General features: G+C 40.1%; 1 protein-coding gene and 1 non-coding gene across 8 annotated transcripts in view; both read right to left on the bottom strand.

Moving 5' to 3' along the window:
- UBR2 (ubiquitin protein ligase E3 component n-recognin 2) overlaps nucleotides 1-20,764 on the bottom strand; it is a 132,166-nt gene that overhangs the window by 10,971 nt on the left and 100,431 nt on the right. For 3 of the 7 annotated variants that reach the window (XM_003833292.6, XM_008958781.5, XM_055113611.2), the window contains 12 exons: nucleotides 20,668-20,761; nucleotides 19,522-19,683; nucleotides 17,427-17,530; nucleotides 16,695-16,773; nucleotides 12,387-12,535; nucleotides 11,912-11,967; nucleotides 8,738-8,834; nucleotides 8,432-8,499; nucleotides 6,428-6,563; nucleotides 5,746-5,836; nucleotides 3,949-4,079; nucleotides 2,787-2,895 (listed from right to left, as the gene is read on the bottom strand). In XM_003833292.6, the coding sequence (XP_003833340.2) occupies nucleotides 2,787-2,895; nucleotides 3,949-4,079; nucleotides 5,746-5,836; nucleotides 6,428-6,563; nucleotides 8,432-8,499; nucleotides 8,738-8,834; nucleotides 11,912-11,967; nucleotides 12,387-12,535; nucleotides 16,695-16,773; nucleotides 17,427-17,530; nucleotides 19,522-19,683; nucleotides 20,668-20,761 (1,276 nt within the window). Of the gene's footprint in view, nucleotides 1-2,786; nucleotides 2,896-3,948; nucleotides 4,080-5,745; nucleotides 5,837-6,427; nucleotides 6,564-8,431; nucleotides 8,500-8,737; nucleotides 8,835-11,911; nucleotides 11,968-12,386; nucleotides 12,536-16,694; nucleotides 16,774-17,426; nucleotides 17,531-19,521; nucleotides 19,684-20,667; nucleotides 20,762-20,764 lie in introns of those variants that run through there. The other 4 variants (XM_055113610.2, XM_063604904.1, XR_004671978.3 and 1 more) reach the window with 3 other exon arrangements.
- LOC112440163 (U6 spliceosomal RNA) lies at nucleotides 18,669-18,775 on the bottom strand. The gene has a single exon (XR_003028351.1). It is a non-coding gene; the product is annotated as a U6 spliceosomal RNA (small nuclear RNA).

The raw sequence follows: 20,764 nt of genomic DNA, 5'->3' as shown, positions 1-20,764 counted from the left end.
AGCCCTTCTCTACTAAAAATACAAAAATTAGCTGGGTGTGGTGGCATGTGCCTGTAGTCCCAGCTACTTGGGAAGCTGAGGCAGGAGGATTGCTTGAACCCAGGAGGATGAGCTGTGACTGTGCCAGTGCACTCAAGCCTGGGTGACAGAGTGAGACTTAAAAAAAAAAAAAATTTTTTTTTTAGTGTGGTAAAATATATATAACATAAAAATGACCATGTTAACCACTTCAAAGTCTAATGTTCTGTAGCATTAAGTACCTTCATATTGTTGTGCAACCAGCACCACCATCCACGTCCAGAACATTTTCATCTTTCCCAACTGAAACTCTGTACTCATTAAATGCAAAATTCCTTCTCCCAGCCCCTGGGAACCACCATTCTACTTTCTGTTTCTATAAATTTGACTACTCTAGGTACCTCAGTGAAGTGGAATCATACAGTATTTATCCTTTTGTGACTGGCTTATTTCACTTAGCACACGTCCTCAAGGTTCATCCACGTTGTAGCATGTGTGAGAATTTCCTTTACTTTTCTTTTTGAGACAGAGTCTTGCTCTGTCACTCAGGCTGGAGTGCAGTGGCGTAATCTTGGCTCACTGCAACCTCCGCCTCCCAGGTTCAAGTGATTCTCCTGCCTCAGCCTCCCGAGTAGCTGGGACTACAGGCGTGCACTACCACACCTGGCCTACTTTTAAGACTGAATAATAGTCCATTGTGTGTGTGTACACACCACATTTTGTGCATCCATTCATCTGTTGAACATCTGAGTTGGTTCCATTTTTTGGCTATCATGAATAATGCTGCTATAAATGTGGGTGTATAATATTGATCTGAGTTCCTGCTTTCAGTTATTTTGTAATCTGTACCTAGAAGTGGAATTGCTGAATCATAAGGTAACTTTATGTTTATCTTTTTGAGGAATTGTCATGCTGTCTTCCGTAGTGGCTCTATCATTTTCTATATCCCATGCACAAGGATACCAGTATACCAGTTTTTCCACATCCTTGTAAACATTTGTAATTTTCTTTTTTTAAAAAAGTAATAGCTCACCTAATGGGTGTGAAGTGGTATGTCAGTGTAATTTCCCCAGTGACTAGTGATGTTGAGCATCTTTTCATATGCTTTTTTGGCTATTTATCTTCTTTGGAGAAATGCCTATTTAAGCCCTTTACCTATTTTTTAATTGGGTTTTATTTTTGTTGTTGTTAAGTTGTAGGAATTCTGGATATATATAGTCTGGATTTTTTCTTTTGATACAGGGTCTTGATCTGTCATCCAGGCTGGAGTGGAATGGCATGCAGCTCACTGTAGCCTCGACCTCCAGGGCTCAAGTGATCCTCCCACTTCAGCCTCCTGACAGGTACATGTCAGCATGCCTAATGTTTAAATTTTTTGTAGAGATGGGGTTTCGCCATGTTACCCAGGCTGGTCTTTTTTTTTTTTTTTTTTTTGAGACGGAGTCTCGCTTTGTCCCCCAGGCTGGAGTGCAGTGGCATGATCTCGGCTCACTGCAAGCTCTGCCTCCCGGGTTCACGCCATTCTCCTGCCTCAGCCTCCCGAGTAGCTGGGATTACAGGCACCTACCAACACGCCCGGCTAATTTTTTGTATTTTTAGTAGAGACGGGGTTTCATCGTGTTAGCCAGGATGGTCTCGATCTCCTGACCTCGTGATCCGCCCGTCTGGGCCTCCCAAAGTGCTGCGATTACAGGCGTGAGCCACCGCGCCCCACCCCCAGGCTGGTCTTGAACTTCTGGGCTCAAGTGATCCTCCCACTTCTGCCTCCCAACGTGCTGGGATTACAGGGGTGAGCCACTGTGCCCGGCCTATTCTGGATGTTAATCCCTTATCAGATATGTAGTTTGCAAATATTTTCCCCCGTTTTGTGGACAGAACAGCCATATATTTAACTCAGTCACTAACTTGACATGATTGACAGGCCAATTTCTCTAGACTTCACTTTTCTCAAATATAAAGTTGAGGGTATTGGACTAGATAGCCTTAAGGGTTCTTTCAGCTTTAAAAATCTATGAAAAGCTGAGTGTGATGGCATGTGCCTGCAGTCCCAGCTACTCAGGAGGCTGAGGTGGGAGGAATGTCTCAGCCCAGGAGTTCAAAGGCAGTCTGGAAAAAATGGCAAAACCCCATCTCTTAAAAACAAAAACAAGAAAAAACCTATGGAAGAGAGTCCTTAACAAGTAAGTTCATGTAAAGAAATCAACATTTCTACCACTATTCCCCTTCCATGCAAATTTGTTTATGCTATTCACTAGCTTGGCAAAAAGTTTACTGAAAAGCCAGATCCTTAGCTAAAAAGGCCTACTCATAGGCCGGGTGCGGTGGCTCACACCTGTAATCCCAGCACTTTGGAAGGCCAAGGTGGGTGAATCATTTGAGGTCAGGAGTTCGAGACCAGCCTGACCAACATGGTGGTCAAAGAACTAGCCAGGCGTGGCGGTGTATGCCTGTAACCCCAGCTACTTGGGAGGCTGAGGCAGGAGAATCCCCTGAACCCAGGAGGTGGAGGTTGCAGTGAGCCAAGATCATGCCACTGCACTCCAGCCTGGGTGACAGAGCAAGACTCAGTCTCAAAACAAAAACAAAAACAAAAGCAAAACAAAACAAAACAAAACAAACAACAACAAAAGGCCTACCCATTATAGTTTGAATTATTTGTGTTGAATTCTACCAGGGTCATTACTTGAGAATTTTGCTACATATGTGATAACTAAAGTTTGGTTCCATAGAGCTATTTAATACAACAAAGAAAAGTATATAATCATTACCTTTCAATCAGTGAATTCATTATCTCACTATTTTCTTGAAAAAGGCAAATGAGGTTGTTTGGTAGGGAAAGATAGTTACATAAATGTTCAAAATGGCTTGTTCCAGGAACTGCAAATGAAGAACAAGAAAAGAGTGCATATAACAACTAAGGGCATATTCTGCATGAGAGTTAAGCAATAGCAGAGTTTAAAAAAAAAGGATGAAAGAGTTCCAATTTGCCAGGTACGTAACTTGTAGGAAGTTAACAGAATGGCACGTGGAAGGAATCCATGGAAAATGACGCAATGCATCAAGCGCAGTCAGGCGACTCCTACATCAAACTGGTCCCAATGTCCTGGTGTCTCGGCTTTATCATTTGCAAAATGGTGTGCCTGCACAATCTACTGCACAGGGTTATTGTGAACATTAAATGATAAAAATGTATGGGTGCTCTGGAAAAGGATCAACCAATACAGAAATACAAGATGGTTTTACCACGAGACACAGATTTAAATACCAACTCTAATCATCACTGCAAATAATCTGGAAGACTAAACTCTTTTATATGGTTCCTAGGCAACTAGCTAAATGGAAATGCCAGTGGACAAACTTTCAGAGAGTAGCACTGCATGCAGGTACTCTATGGCCAGTGCCAGGCACTGTGGGATACAGAGATACAGTCAAGTCCACATTCATACTACTTTTATGAAATGAATCAAAACAGAACATGGAAAACAGCTATGAAAGAGCAAATCAATTCCCAGATTAAAATCAGATTTATGTGCAATTATGGGTATTCTAAATTTTAATGCTATGCATGTTTCAAGTTAAAAATCACTTGAAATTGTCAGTTTTCACCTTTTCAAATCTGAGGAACCTTGTTTATGAATAATACGTAATGAACATTTTAACATCTGAAAGCAAAACTATGATCTTTACGAGAGAAGGGCTTTGCAGGTGTAAAAACATTTACACAGAAGTTTAACAGTCATTTACTGAGATCCAAATAAATGGAGACATATGCATAAACATACATTTTATGCTATAAATGTGTACATCACCATAGTCAATTAGCTATTCTTTGAACTTTTAGTCAATTTTCATTTTTGCAAGTGATCTTTATATTTGCTGGAGTAAAGGATTACTAACTCTCCCTACGTTTTGAAAGAAAGTATAAATTACCTTGAATGTCGGGTGGGGAAGGAACTCCATTTAAGTAATGAAAAAATAAAGCAGAACACTTCAGGAAAGGCATGATTCCAGCTCTGACACTCCTCCACAGATGCCAGCCGGATGGTATTTCTTTCAAGGCACTAAAAAAGAAAAAAAAGATTATTGGGAAATCTACTAAGAAAAGGTCACTGTACTTATAGTGTGAAAACAGACTTGACTGTCATTTGGAACTGATGGCATGTATGCTTAAAAGTTGTGAGTTAACAGGCAAGTGGGTGTGTGTTATTATAGGATGCCAGGTGTAAGTGGTGACATAGCCTCCAATGCTGTTATTAAATTTTTTGAGACGGAGTCTCGCTCTGTTGCCCAGGCTGGAGTGCAGTGGCACAATCTCGGCTCACTGCAAGCTCTGCCTCCTGGGTTCGCACCATTCTCCTGCCTCAGCCTCCTGAGTAGCTGGGACTACAGGCGCCTGCCACCACGCCCGGCTAAATTTTTGTATTTTTAGTAGAGACGGGGTTTCGCTGTGTTAGCCAGGATGGTCTCGATCTCCTGATCTTGTGATCCGCCCACCTTGGCCTCCCAAAGTGCTGGGATTACAGGTGTGATGTTATTAAAATTTATAAAAGTAACATAGTGACATAAAGAGAAAATGTGGAAAATGAAAAGTTGTCCAGGCTGGACTCAAAACTACTGGGCTCCAGCAATCCTCCCACCTCAGCCTCCTGAGCAGCTGGGACTACAGGCACATGCCACTGCACCCAGCTCCCAGGAGCCATATTTTAAATAGATTTATAATATTTTGGAACACATTCATCACTATATCAAACTATTCCCCTGCAAACACTTAGATTGCTTTCAATTATTTGCTAATATAAATAATATCAGAGTGTACATCTTTTTCTTTTTGAGACAGGGTCTCACTCTTTTGTCCAGTCTGGAGTGCAGTGGTGTGATGGCTCACTGCAGCCTTCACCTGCCTGGGTGATCTGACTACCTCAACCTCCTGAGAAGATAGAACCACAGGCACATGCTACCATGCCTGGCTAATTTTTGTATTTTTTGGTAGAGACAGGGTTTCACCATGTTGGCCAGGCTGGTCTCAAATGCCTGGGCTCAAGCAATCTGCCAGCCTCATTCTCCCAAAGTGCTGGGATTATAGGGGTGAGACACCGTGCCTGGCTGGAGTGTCCATCTTTATATGCCTATATGTTTTTTTTCTATATGTTGAATTATTTTGTTAATGTAGGTTCTCAGAAATGGGATAGTCAAAAAACAGACATTTTTATAGGTTCCTGACTACAGATTCTTGACATATATACTGTTGAAAGCTAAGCAAACTACTGAATTGCTATTTGTAGCAAATCATGACTCTAACCATACATGGAATTCTAATAATTTCATTTTATTCCTGCTACTACTGAATATTACCTTAAAAATAAATTATGCCAATTTAACTTGCAGTTTTAAATTCCCATTCTGAATGAGACAACATAAGTTTTAGAGTATCAACTTTCCAAAGTACATTTGATCTATCCTCTAGTCTCTGCCAGATCCCTGAGCAAATGAAGGGTTCCACAGCCAAATAAATGTGGGAAGCTCTGCATATTATCACCTTTCTCCCAGATTTCCAATTATGTTAGTATATGAATAGTTCAGAAAAGCTCTGCAGATCACTCCACGTCTTATTTTAAAAACATGTCAACAGACAACAAATTCCCCTAATTAACAAACGAATTCCTTTCTCATGCTATCATCATCTAGCAATATTTAGGGAAATGCGTTATGTAAAGATAACTAACTCACCTTCCCGTATACTGGTGAAGTGTTTTATACAAAGCAAGAACTGCTGATTCTTCTTCACAAGTGGGATTTTCTTGATCCATGCCATTCTCTTCTGAAAGATAAGGAAACACTAGTACTCTGTATTTTCCAATTAAGTGTTATCAAAAGGACTGAAGACATTAAGCATGCAAATATATTCATAAACTCACATATAACATGAAGTATTCCTAGAAAACATGCAAAATTGTAATCCCTCAAGTGGGAGCACAGTATTGATCTCAATCAAACCAAACAGCCAGCTGGCATGTTTTAAGTAAAATCAAATAAATATAGTCTTAAAGTGTATCAAAAACAAGAATTTCGAATGCAAAACGTAATTTAATGATGAATTCATGTGGGCATTAACAAACATGTAAGTTAAAACAAAATTGGCATTCTAAAACATAAGATTCTAAAAGATTTAATTACTATTCTACACAAATATTACTGAATGTATGAAATTAAAACTAGAAACATTCACATTACTAGGAAATTTTAAGAGGAGAAAGAAATGTTTCAAAACTTTTCATACGAAGATACACAGAAAAAAACTGCCTTATTCAAGTGTTATTCTCATCCAAATACCTTTTCCTCCAATACTTTTTTTAAAACTCAGAAAACTCAAGTATTTCCTTCAAGAAACTGACAAAAAGGCAAGAGTTACCTGTACATGAGGTAAGTAAGATCTGTATGATGTGTGCCATAGTAACCAGATGGAAAATGTGAAGGTCTCCAGTGCCAAGGCTGATCCCTGAAAAATCCTGACACTGCAACGCAGGAAATGCAAGCACCAAGCCCACCTACGCACCAAACACAGGACATCAGACAGATCGCCTTTCCTTTCACAGCTAAGCAAATTTCCATCTTCTTACTTTTACTTTTATTTTGATTTTTTTTTTGAGACAGAGTCTTACTCTGTTGCCCAGGCTGGAGTGCAATGGCGCAACCTTGGTTCACTGCAACCTCCACCTCCTGGGTTCAAGCGATTCTCCTGCCTCAGCCTCCTGAGTAGCTGGGATTACAGGCGTGCAACATCATGCCCGACTTTTTGTATTTTTAGTAGAGACGAGGTTTTGCCACGTTGGCCAGGCTGGTCTTGAACTCCTGACCTCAGGTAATCCGCCCACCTCGGCCTCCCAAAGTGCTGGGATTACAGGCGTGAGCCACCGCGCCTGGTCACATTTCCATTTTCTTACTGTGATCCCTCCTGAGTTCAGCTCCTCCCTTTAAGAAATCTTTGTTCTTAAAGAAAGGGCATCCATGTTAGAAAATCCAATAGGACTGGCTACATGAAATGACTTAAGAGTTACAGGACTCTTGATGGGCACTATGATTTCACTAATCCAGTGGGTCCTCTATACATAGCTTATTGTTAACAAAAACAGTATCTGAACTCTCTCCAGGACTGTAGGCAGTTGAAAAAACATGGGTTTTGGACCCATAAATAGCTAGATATGAATCCTACCTCCTCCTCTTACGAGCTGTTTTACACAAATTAACATCTCTGATCAGGCCTCAGTTTCCCTATTGGTAAACTAAAGACAATATGTTACACGTAAGTTGTAGAGATGTAAGTGTGAATGTATGTAAAAGCTGGCAGGTACACAAATGCTAGCTCTGTTGGCCTCCTGCTGTCTGCATGGCAGTATAAGTGGTGGTGGTTTTAGTTGCAGCAATGAGAACAGTAATAGCCAGCATTTATTAGGAATATATTGCTCTAAGTGTGTTACATGGATTAACTCACTGAGTTCTGACATAGTCATATAAAGTAGGTACTAACCAACTTAAAGGGGCAGAATCTGAGGTCCAGAGAATAAAGGCACAGCACTCGGGGCTGCTGGGTGTGGCAGTACACTCTGTACCCTGTGCAAGGGAACCCAGTTGAGGTAGGGCTGAAATTTGGCTACCCACTATTTGGATAGCTGTGTGTCTTAGCACTAGGATGTCCTTGCCCAGAGGACATACCTTTCCCTGAATTATAAGGGGCTCTCTGCTGCTAAGTAGTGTGACCACAGGGCTGTATCTGCCAGATTTTCGAAAATGTACAAAAGCACTGTATGGGCCAGCAGCAGTGCTTCTGTTGCTGTTTTTTTTTTTTTTTCGGATGGGGTCTTGCTCTGTCATCCAGGCTGGAGTGCAGTCGTGCAATCTTGGTCACTGCAACCTCCGCCTCCTGGGTTCAAGTGATTCTCCTGTCTCACTTTCCTGAGTAGCTGAGATTACAGGCATGTGCCACCACGCCCAGCTAATTTTTTGTATTTTTAGTAGAGATAGGGTTTCACCATGTTGGCAAAGCTGCTCTCAAACTCCTGACCTCAAGTGATCTGGGGTGAGCCTCGCAAAGTGCTGGGATTACAGGCATGAGTCACCACACCTGACCCGTTGCTGGTGTTTTTATCTCTTTACAGGTTAAAAGCACAGAGAGGTTAAAATACTAACCTCAGCCATAAAGCAAAATAAGAGTCAGAGGACGTCTCGATAACCAGGTCAAGTCTCTCAACTAGGTTCCTAAATATTTTCTTTTTGAGGTTTCTCATAAAAGAATTATACTCAGAAGGGGTAAGGAAATCACATAACTCCTTCCTGTCTGCCACTACACTGCTCACCAAACCTAAGGTAAAGTTACATAGTATGACGTAGAAGTCCAAACAAACTGCACAATACCCACCAATAAATGAAACATGTCAATATCTAATATGCATGGAAGTTCCTCATGGCTGTCATTAGGCACCAGTGCTACAGATTTAAAGAGAAATACATTAGCATATTTCATATGCCAACATGTTAAAATGCATATAATCTGCTTTAAATTTATCTTCTTGCAAGACACATGAGAATTTATAAGCTAGAGCTTATATATAAGAAAACCATTACTACTAAATATTTAATTCATTATTGAGAGAAGCTGTACCATTAAAAACAAAATTTCAGAGGATGAAAAATTACAACATGTTATAAATGTATTAATACTCACATGCAAAAAGTTTACAAAAATGTCCTTGCACCACTGAAACTGATGCCACTGTCCAGTGTGCTGCGGCAAATCTCGTCAATGACCTAAGACAGTCATCCTAAAATAAACCAACACAATTAACAAAAAACCAAAATGCAAAGCAGTTCTCTTTCAGGAATGCTAGTTCAGAGCACAGCTGGATGCACAATGAAACTGCTCTAGATGGTATGGAACTAGATCTATGACATCTCAATGACATGCCTCTAACACAGGATAAATGGAATGGGAAATGTCTAAGTGTGTGCTGAATAAATGAAATCTATCTCTTTGCCACCATGTTGCTGGTTTTCTCTGGAAAAGAAAAGAATATAGAATATACGCATCTGACAGAAAGCAAGGGACACTCCCAAGATGCCAATGCAGGCCGGGTGTGGTGGCTCACACCTGTAATCCCAGCTACTCGAGAGGCTGAGGCAGGAGAATCGCTTGAACCCTGGAGGCAGAGGTTGCAGTGAGCTGAGATCACACCACTGCACTCCAGCCTGGAAAACAGAGCAAGACTCTATCTCAAAAAACAAATAAACAAGCCAAGATGCGGATGCAGTATTTCTCTATGTTTATCCTAAACAGATACCCTAAAACACATATCTCTTATGTTTATCCTAAAGAGATCCTCTAAAATGTGGATACTCTTCCATAAAATGTACAGTATCCTAAAGAGATACTCCAAATATTGGGGAAACTGTCCAAGAAGATGGTGGCACAAATGAGGGTGCCTGCAGCTATTAAAAATTGTTATGAGGACTAAGTAGCAGTAATAAGAAAACTCTTGATTTAAAGAATACAGCAGAAACAAAGCTACATGTGAGTACCAATTGTAATCAAGCATAAATATGCTAATGGAAAAAGATGGGTATGTGATAAGTTGATGACTTTTTTCTTCCTGCTTGTTTTTTTGTTTTCCAAATTTTCTGTAATGTTTGGTTCAATAAATATTGAGGTCCTACTATATACACTAGGTCTTGGTTCTGAAGATCTTCAAATAAAACCCATTCTCCCTCTCCTGCTCTCAAAGAGCTTAAAGTCCTGGGGTGGGAAAGGAAGAAAGTGGGGAAGGAGGCAGGCATCACAGATGAGAGGTCTCTAACTCACAGTACATGGTTCAGAGGGCTTTCTAAGGGAAGGGAAAGCTTGAACAGCATCTGAAAGAGTAGCAGTCTGCTTAGGGTACTCTAGGCAGAGGAAATGGAATGTGCAAAGGCATGGGAACTAGCATTGAGGAACTGGCAGTGATTCTACAAGTCTGGACCACAGGGGTGGGAACTGGCAGGAGGTGATAATGGAGAAATAGGTTAAGAAGTTTGTAAAAGTATGAAGAATATGAACAGGATTGCTTTTGAGGAGCCCCTCTAATAACGTATTAGAGAAGAGTGAGATTCTGGGTAAAAACTGCTATGATAATCTAGGCAAGAAATAATATGGGGCTGAACCAAACAAGTAGAAGAAGGAATGGTGAGAATTTGTCAGACTCTGCTGACCAACTGAATGTGAATGCCCAGGCTAAATAATGTATCTAGGCCGGGAATGGTGGCTCATGCCTGCAATCTCAGCATCTTGGGAGGCCGAGATGGGCAGATCACCTGAGGTCAGGAGTTTGAGACCAGCCTGGCCAACATGGTGAAACCCCATCTCTACTAAAAACGCAAAAATTAGCTGGGCACGGTGGCATGCACCTGTAATCCCAGCTACTCGGGAGGCTGAGACAGGAGAGTCGCTTGAACCCAGGATGCAGAGGCTGCAGTGGGCCGAGGTTGTGCCATTGCACTCCAGTCTGAGCAACAGAGTGAGACTCCTTCTCAAAAAAAAAAAGACTTCAATTTTCTGGTTTCTCCTGGATGAATAGTGGTGAAATTAACTAAAACAGGGACTATAGGAAGAAAAATTAATTTGGATTGAATTTTAGGTATGTGTAGGAGATCCAGGTTAAAAAAATAGGCAGAGATAACCTAGGCCTAAGATAAAGAGCTGGGTTGGAGATACACAGGTGGGGATCATTTGGATATAACTGAAATCAGAGGCATAGATGGGGCTGACCAGGGAAGAGTATTAGATGGCAGAACTCTGGAGGTTTAAAAATGACAACTGCAGGATGGAGGAAGGAGAGCGGGCTGAGAGGCAGGAGCCACAGAGGTAGAAGGAAAGCCAAGAGTGTCACAGAAATTAAGGGAAAAATGAGTTTCAGAATGAAGAAGGAATGGAGAGAAATAAAAGTTTCAGAATGAGCAATTAAGTAGAGGTTTCAAAGACAAGGGCTAAAAAATGCCCACGCAAAATGATAATCAGGAGATCATTTGGTGAACTTGGAAAGAGATATTTCATAGAAGTCAGAAAGTTTTAGAAGTGGAGCCAAACTGCAGGAGTTGAAATATGAATGGTTAGCAAGAAAGTGGAGCTAGAATATACATTCTTCTGCTTCTTCTTCTTCTTTTTTTTTTTTTTTAAAGATAGGATCTTGCTCTGTTGCACAGCCTAGAGTACAGGGGCACAATCATGGCTCACTGCAGCCTCAACCTCCCCAGCTCCAGTGATCTTCCCAACTCAGCCTCTTAAGTAGTTGGGACCACAGGTACATGCCACGCCACCACTCCTAGCCAATTTTAAAATTTGTGTAGAGATGAGGTCTCACTATACTGCCAGGCTGCAATTTTTTTTTTTTTTTTTTTTTGAGATGGAGTTTCACTCTTGTTGCCCAGGCTGGAGTGCAATGGCACAATCTCAGCTCACCGCAACCTCCGCCTCCCGGGTTCAAGCGATTGTCTTGCCTCTGCCTCCTGAGTAGCTGGGACTATAGGCATGCGCCACCACGCCTGGCTAATTTTGTGTTTTTAGTAGAGACGAGGTTTCTCCATGTTGGTCAGGCTGGTCTTAAACTCGCGACCTCAGGTGATCCTCCCGCCTCGGCCTCCCAAAGTGCTGGGATTACAGGCGTGAGCCACCGCGCCCGGCCTCTTGAAGTTTATTTAAAAGAAAGATTAAACCACAAACATTACTTTTTAATATCCTTACAGAAAATGGGTTTTTACTACGAAAGAAGTGAAGGTGTAAGTAACTACTGCAGGTCCGTAAGATTAAAAGCAGCAGAACCACCTAATTTCCATGCCCCACTATCATGAACTGAATAAACTGAGAACTTACCAGTCTGCAAGGTAAAGGACCAAACAATGGTTTATCTTCATCACTCAAAATTCTTTCTACAGATTAAAGATGGTTAAAATGGTAAATGTTATGTTATGTATATTTTAATATAATTTTCTTAAAAAGGTTAAAAAAACCCCAATCCTACAGAAAGTACAATATTGTCAAGTTTCAGAATCTTCAAAGTCATTTCACAAGAATTAAATTTGGTTACAAAGTAAAAACGAACAGTACATTCCTTCAACTGACAAGAAGCTATAACCACCACCACCAAGAGTTCTCTGTTGCTGTGGTTAATTTATGAACTATCAATCTAGTATTTTGTCAGTACATTACATTTCTTGCTTCTAAGTCTTTTTATTATTTCTTCACGTTGTTACCCACTTCAAACATTTCATTTAAAAACAAGATTCTATGCCTAATTCATATCAATGAATGCTTGTGACTTATAGAGAAACAGCTGTAAATCTCTTACCTATGCTTTGGATGGTGTATGCGCAGCTACCCCAACACATTATGGGAACACGAGGATCCTCTTCATTGGGATGAACCTTTAGTCCCACCTTGTAGGTAGCAGTTCCAAATGTCGTTAGCATTTCTTTTATGCTCTCAGAATAAGGGTTCCTGAAGTAAACATGTATAAAATTAGCTCAGAACAATGTGCACATATCAATCAAATGGTTCAGTTTCTTAACAGCTCTTTGCTATATTGAAATTGAACCACTTAACATATATCCAGAGATAATTGTATGCAGTGATCAGAGATAATGCAAACTGCCCCTGCCCAAGAGGAGTTAGACTCTTTGACTTAGCAGGGGTGAGGCACAGGGCTGAAAACAGGGTGCTGGGCACAAGCCTACACACTACACAGTGAGATCCTTGACCCTGTTTCCCATCCTGAGAACATCAGCAATGTATACCCACTTCCACAGAGATTAGTTTTTCCAGTGAACAATCCTCAGGGGAAAGTTGTTTTTACACAGACATTCGGGGGTCACCAAGCAAAAGACTGGAGGTGTCCTGATCACCTTACTGTGAGGCTTACAAGTCAGCAAGCTCCAACCTGTCCACCAGGTATCCTTATGCTCATTGCCTTATGCTTAAATAGTTATCCAAGGACTAATAAACATTTAAGGAAAGCATCAAAGAGATAAACCAAAACAAAGGAGCAGAGAAACAGAACTCAGGGAAAACAGAGACAATGTAGAAAGCAAAAAAAACATAAGAAAATTAGGTTATCAGTTCAAGAGGGGCAACAGTGAGCTAACAGAACTACCTCAAAGAAGAAAATCCAAGAGAAAATTATTTAAGAAACAATATAAAAAATTCTCAGAAATGAAGGACATGAATGTTCAGATTCAATAGGTTTACCGAACGCCTAGCAAAATGAATAAAAAAAGATTCATATACCAAGAAATATCATAGAAAATTTCAGAACACTGAAGAGATAAAGAGAGTATCTTACAGTTTTCAGAAGTAACAGAGTTACAAGCCTGTGTGCGGTGGCTCAGCATGTAATCCTAGCACTTTGGGAGGCCAAGGTGGGTGAATCACTTGAGGTCAGGAGTTCGAGACCAGCCTGGCCAACATGGTAAAACCCTGTCTCCACTAAAAATACAAAAAATGAGTGGGACATGGTGGTGCATGCCTGTAGTCCCAGCTACTTGGAAGGCTGAGGCATGAGAATCCCTTGAACCTGGGTGGCAGAGGTTGCAGTGAGCTGAGATCGTGCCACTGCACTCCATCCTGGGTGACAAGAACAACACTCTGTCTCAAAAAAGAAAAAAAAAAAAGTAGTAATAGAAAATAGAAGTAATAGTATAGTAATAGAGTTATAAAGGAACCAGGCATGGTGGCTCACACTTGTAATCCCAACTACTCAGGAGGCTGAGGCGGGAGGATCGCTTGAGCCCAGGAGTTCAAGGCCAACCTGGACAACATAGAACCTGTCTCTAAAAAAGTTAAAAAAAAAATGAGGCTGAGTGCAGTGGCTGATGACTGTAATTGCAGCACTTTGGGAGGCCGAGGTGGGTGGATCATCTGAGGTCAGGAGTTTGAGACCAGTCTGGCCAAGATGGGGTGAAACCCCGTCTCTACTAAAAATACAAAAATTAGCCAGGTGTGGCAGCTCATGTCTGTAATCCCAGCTACTTGGGAGGCTGAGACAGGAGAATTGCTTGAATCCGGGATGCAGAGGTTGCAGTGAACTGAGATTGTGCCACTGCACTCTAGCCTGGATGACAGAGTGAGAACCTGTCTCAAAAAAACAAAAATTTACAAAGGAACAAGAATTAGAATGGGATTAATTTCTCAATGGATTAGAATTTAGTAAAATAATGCCTTCAAAATCTAGATAAAAAGTTACTTCTACCCTAGAATTCTACACCCAAACTATCAATTGAGCATATGAATAAAATAAACATATTTTCGAACATGAAAATATACCATCCAGGTATCCTTTCTTAGGAATCTGCAAAAAGAGCCAAGTACTTAAGAAAGAGGAAGATACTCAATCCAGAAAATAAGAGGAGCAGGGCCAACAGAAGTGACAGCTGTGCCCCCTCCTGACTGTAGGAGAACAGAGGCTGTGTAGGGGAAGGAGGGACCCAGCAACAGAAGATCATCTGACAGATCTGAGCACTTAGAAAAGTTGTTAGGAGGCCAGGTGTGGTGGCTCATGCCTGTAATCCCAGCACTTTGGGAGGCTGAGGCGGGTGGATCACCTGAGGTCAGGAGTTCGAGACCAGCCTGGGCAACACGGAGAAACCCCACCTCTACTAAAAATGCAAAAATCAGTCGGGCGTGGTAGTGCATGCCTGTAATCCCAGCTACTTGGGAGGCTGAGGCAGGAGAATTGTTTGAACCCGGGAGGGGAGGCTGCAGGGAGCTGAGATCACGCCACTGCACTCCAGCCTGGGTGACAGAGTGAGACTCTGTCTCAAAAAAAAAAAAAAAAAAAGAAAAAGTTGTTAGACATTGGATAGATCTACTGCACCATTCAGAAAAAAAAAAAAAAAACATACATAGAAAACAAGTACATGAAAAAGACAAGGTAATTATTAACTATAAGAAAGACAAAACTGAGCCTGGGTGACAGCGCGAGATTCCATCTCAAAAAAAAAAAAAAAGACAAAACTGTAAAAGAAAGGAAATATAATTCTAATACGCAACTTGTATCAGCAGAAACACAGTTATTATAATGTAAAAACTGACAACTAGATTTAACCAAAAATTGTGGAATAATTTACCAGTCAACAGTGAAGATACCGTCTAATTAGAAATATGGAAGTAAACACTAGAAGTGACAAATAAAATGACAGGACTGGGGGAGTGTGGCAGACAGAAGATTGAAGTTTTTTCTTTTTCTTTTTTTTTTTTTGAGATAGGGTCTTGGTCTGTCGCCCAGGCTGGAGAGCAGTGGCATGATCTTGGCTCATTGCAACCTCTGCCTCCCAAGTTCAAGCGATTCTCCTGCCTCAGCCCCCCAAATAGCTGAGATTACAAGCGTGCACCACCATGCCTGGCTAATTTTTGTATTTTTAGTAGAGACAGGATTTCATCATTTTGGCTAGACTGGTCTTGAATTCCTGACCTCAAGTGATCTGCCCGCCGTGGCCTCCCAAAGTGCTGGGATTATAGGCATGATGTTTTTTCTATTCAAGTCTTTAGGTCTGTATTTATTGAGTTACTTGGTACATGCCAGGCACAGCTTTCAGGTAGCTCTATGTACATTATGTCACTTTATCCTAATAACACCTATGAATTATCCTCACTTGACAGATGAGGGAATTGAGGTACACAGAGGTCAAGCAATTTTTTTTTTTTTTTTTTTTTTGAGACGGAGTCTCGCTCTGTCGCCCAGGTTGGAGTGCAGTGGCGCGATCTCGGCTCACTGCAAGCTCCGCCTCCCGGGTTCACGCCAGTCTCCTGCCTCAGCCTCCCGAGTAGCTGGGACTACAGGCGCCCGCTACCACGCCCGGCTAATTTTTTGTATTTTTAGTAGAGACGGGGTTTCACCGTGTTAGCCAGGATGGTCTTGATCTCCTGACCTCGTGATCCGCCCGCCTCGGCCTCCCAAAGTGCTGGGATTACAGGCGTGAGCCACTGCGCCCGGCAGAGGTCAAGCAATTTGCCCAAAGTTGCACAGCTAATAAGTGGTGGTGCTGGGAACTGAATCAACCAGTCTAGCTCCAGAATCTATGCTATACCTTGTAACTAACTGGCTATGGGGTAAAATAGGGTGGAAAATATTCTGGTTTTAATCCTGGGTTACTAAGAGCTTGGTTAGGTCATTAATAGAAATTTTGAAGTCAGACGGAAGTGCGGGATTCATTGGGGAGGCTGAGCAGTTTGTATTTAGAATTACTGATTAGATGTTGTCAAGGAGAGCCAGGTAAAGAAAGGGGTGTGGCAGGGGTCAGCAATGCTGACTAGGAGAGGGTGGTGAGAGTTAAACATGCCACATGGTTCTTAGATTTTTTTAATGTACTGCAATAAATACCATCATGTAATGCTTAAACTTTTTTTGTTGTTGTTGTTGAGACAGGGTCTCACTCTGTCACCCAGACTGGAATGTAGTGGTGCAATGAAGGCTCACTGCAGCCTCCACCTCTGGGGCTCACACTATCCTCCTGTCTCAGCCTCTGCTTAAACCTTACAACTAAAGATCAGTATCCTATAACATTTTGCTCCCTCACTTGCCAAATCATATTCCTCCTAACTGCTGACTTAATCATTCATTTCAAATGGGTCAAATATTAAAGGAGTAAAATAATATACTCACTTAGGACGAAAATCAGGCCTGAACCCTTCAGGGAGCTGTAATTCATCCACATTTTCTGAATTCTTTGTAGAGGCATTATCTATAGAAACAGGCATTTTATACTATTATTCAATAGATGACAATATTCCTAAAAGTACAGCCATATAGGTCAAAGAAATCAAAAACAAAAGGAAAAAAATTCCCTAATAAAAACTGGCATAACAACCATATGAAGCATGAAAACATTATTGCTCTAGTTGACCAAGGCCCTTTCTTAACTATGCTTTCCTTATAGTACAGCCACTAAAACAAAAACAAGAGTAGCTATTCTGTTTCTATGAAAACCAATGATATAAATCCTGTTCATACTACGTTCCCACAAGGTCATAAGTGCAGTGCATGGTCTATGAAACTTGGGAAGCCTTTGGTAATGCCAACAGTAAGGTGAGTTAGCCCACCGAGAACTAAAGCTAGCTCTGCAACACTCAGTTACATCTCCCCCACCTCCAGAAGCTCTTCAATAAAATGGGGGAATAAGTGAGAAGTGTTTATTAGAAACTTCACATGAGCTTGTGTGTTTAAGGAATAAGGAGTAATGCAGTAAAGTCAAATTTAGTTTATTAAGACAAGGAAAATTAGAATGAGTCAAAATTTTAAATGGGAGGTTTCACTTTTAAACAACTTCTTCTGGAAATACATTTTCTGATGACCTCGGACTTTAGGGAAAAATGAAAACAGGTTACCAGAACTTACTAGGAGTACTTTCTTCTTTCCTAAGAAACTGTAATGCTTTTATTTGCTGAGATATTGTTCTAATCCACTGAGTCAGATTTGGTTGGTCTGAAAAATTTAACCTGCTAGAAAAGATTATAGAGAGTATTTAGTGTTTTATTATTGTTCCTTAAGATACAAAAGACTCCTTAAATGATCACAGGCATATTTTAGACACACTCCAAATATTAAAAACAAAAAGGATAAGGGAAAATTTGTTGCATTAAAAAAATCAGGATATTGGCCAATGGAAAGGAATATATTATTTGTCAATATGATGGTAATAACACTGTGTATTAAAAATCTCACTCTTCAGTATTGGAATTTGCTAGAATTTCTTAAGTATCATAATCACCATCACTATTAATATCTACCAAGTGCTTATTATGTTACAAGCACTTAGTAAAGAATTTTACTGTAAATATCATATGGTATTAGACTTAATCCTCAAAATATCCCTACATTTTGTTTCAGGTTGTATTATTATTTGCATAGGTTGTATTCCTACATTTTGTAATAGGTTTTATTATTGTCCCCATTTTACAGATGAGGAAACTGAGGTTTAGAGCTATGTAACTTGACTAAGGCCGAATAAGGGACAAAGCTAGCATTCAAACTTGGCTCTGTCAGATTCCAAAGCCTGTGTTCTTTTTATGATTGTATTCGACTATGACTAAACCATAATTGAATCTCATGGGCAAAACCCAAAAATTGGACCAATAAAGTGACAGATGAAATCCAACAAGGGTGATTTCTTCTTATACACAGTTAATCCTCCATCTAACAATAATTAATTTCTTTATCAGTTCAAATGCAGATAAGTCAGTACCATGATATTCTTTTATAATTAAAAAGCATGAGCTTACACTCAAATCTACTAATATTTTAAGAACATTTTGTGGTAGCATAGACTAAGAACACCAAAGTTTGAACTCCTAAAACTGACAAGAAAAAACTGACTTTGCTTTGAACTGAATCCAAATAACACAGAAATGGATCATTTATACTCATATAACTTAGTATTTGTGCATGCAATGTAAATAGCATAATTCTACATTGAGAAATGAAGTTCAGATTCGAATAGCAGACATTATCAAATTCATACTTGAAATGAGTACGTCCAATACTCGTAACTAAAAGCATCCAAAAAACTGTGAAGTTACAGAAATTTTCCATTTTCTTTTCTTATTTTTTTTAGTCTGCTAGACAAATTCTAAAAGAGCTAAAAATATGGAACACTTCATGAATTTGTGTGTCATCCTTGTGAAACAGCCATGCTTATCTTCTCTTTATCGTTCCAATTTTAGTATATGTGCTGCTGAAGCAAGCACTTATTTTATTTTTGAGACAGGGTCTTGCTCTGTCACTCAGGCTGAAGTGCAATGGCATGATCAAAGCTCACTGCAGCCTTGACCCAAGCGAGCCTCCCACCTGAGTCTCTGAAGTAGCTGGGACTATAGGAATATGCCGCTACATCCAGCTAACTTTTTATTTTTTGTACAGACAGGGTCTCACTATGTTGCCCAGGCTGGTCTTGAACTCCTGGGCTCAAATGATCCTTTCATCTTGGCCTCCCAAAGTGCTACGATTATAGATGTGAGCCACAACGCCCAGCTGAGATTTTTCCATTTAAAATATACCAACAGATTTTCACTTTTTTGCCTGGTTCTTAAAACTATGACTGGCCAGTACAGCAAAAAGTTTTATTCGATTTTTAGACTGTCCTATAAAGTCAGTTTGAGTTGTTCCATCTCCCTCTACCAGTTTACTGAGCATCTCTTGAAAAGTGTATGGGAGATATTAAAAGTAGGGTCCCTAGAAATAAACCAGATACTTGGTTTTCATAACTACATAGGAATTTTATAGCTTAGAAACAACTGTTAAATTTTCACCTGTTCCTCTCTAAAAACTAAAATCACATTCCACAGGTCTGCTAGAAGAAAATGACTAGAGTTTGGAAAGTATCTGGAAAACACTATGCAATTGCCTAGACTAAGTTTTCCTCCCTGATTTATTATTTCATTATCTTCAAAGCAAACTATTGCTTTGTAATAGGTTGTCATGAGCCAAAACTTACTTGTTAAAAATATTTCTTGGAGGAAGCAGCAGAGGAATAACAGTATTACTCAAGCATTCACAAAGGGGGCAAAGGAATTCTCCGTTTTCTACATCATAGCTCGTATGTAAGCGTAATCTCTGTTGCCTTCGCTGTTCTTTAGCTTGAACGGAATCAAAATACCTTTACAATTAGAGAACATGAGGTATCAAAACAATGGTAATTTACATAAATGACAGCCACAAGCTTCAACATTTAAAATAATTTGTTTCCACAAATAGTTCAAAAATGAAAATCTTAAACTAAATTATTTTTAACATGATTTTTGAGTGATTTTAAAAATCCAAATGGATTAAAAGTTCTAAAAGAGTAAAATAAAAAAAAAAGACTGCCATGTAAAAAAGCATTCACAAAGCAGCAACAAAAATTTCTTGGTGCCATTGTTCTCTTGCCACTTCCCCAAGGCTGGTGGCTATTTGTTTTTTTTTTGTTGTTGTTGTTGTTGTTTTTGAGATGGAGTCTTGCTCTGTTGCCCAGGCTGGAGTGCAGTTGCACAATCTTGGTTCACTGCAACCTCCACCTCCCACATTCAAGCAATTCTCCCGTCTCAGCCTCCCAAGCAGCTGGGACTACAATGTGGTGGCTAGTTGTTAGGGGTAGTTCATGATAACTGGGTGAGCATAGTTCTAGAATAATAGTATTATTGATTTGTTGGTTTTGTAGAAGCATAGGAAACACCAAGGTAGAACAAATTCAGGACATCTCATCACAGGGAGCCATTACAATTTTGGGAAGTAACAAAGCAAGTACTAACATCTATGGAATCAAAAGTTGTCCACCCTGGACCCAAAGAAAGACAACATTACCCTTCTAGAGTTTATCCTACTGTAAAAACCCTTTTCTTCATCCACAGACTGATACAGATCCATTTCCTTCTTTGGAAGATACAGAAGAGACTTGGATATAAAGCTAAATTAAAAAACATATCTGACATATACTTTACATCTATGACAAGGCAAATAACTTTTGTTATTTATTAGGCAATGATACGGATTTTTTCAACATTTTTAGTTCTTTTCCTTTTTTCTAGAATGAAATTTCCTCTATTTAAAAAATATTGAGCCCTTAGATAAACTTCTCTTGACAAATATTGAGAATATACATTACCTTTGCCAACAATGGGCATGCATAATGTGCCCACAGCTACTAGTGTGTGTTCCACAAGACAGATCAGGGTGCATGAATAATGGATCATATTTTTCTG

Source organism: Pan paniscus, chromosome 5 (assembly GCF_029289425.2).
Source record: "Pan paniscus chromosome 5, NHGRI_mPanPan1-v2.0_pri, whole genome shotgun sequence".
In the NCBI taxonomy this organism is placed as follows: domain Eukaryota; kingdom Metazoa; phylum Chordata; class Mammalia; order Primates; family Hominidae; genus Pan; species Pan paniscus.
This window is presented reverse-complemented; position numbering and strand designations above follow the sequence as displayed.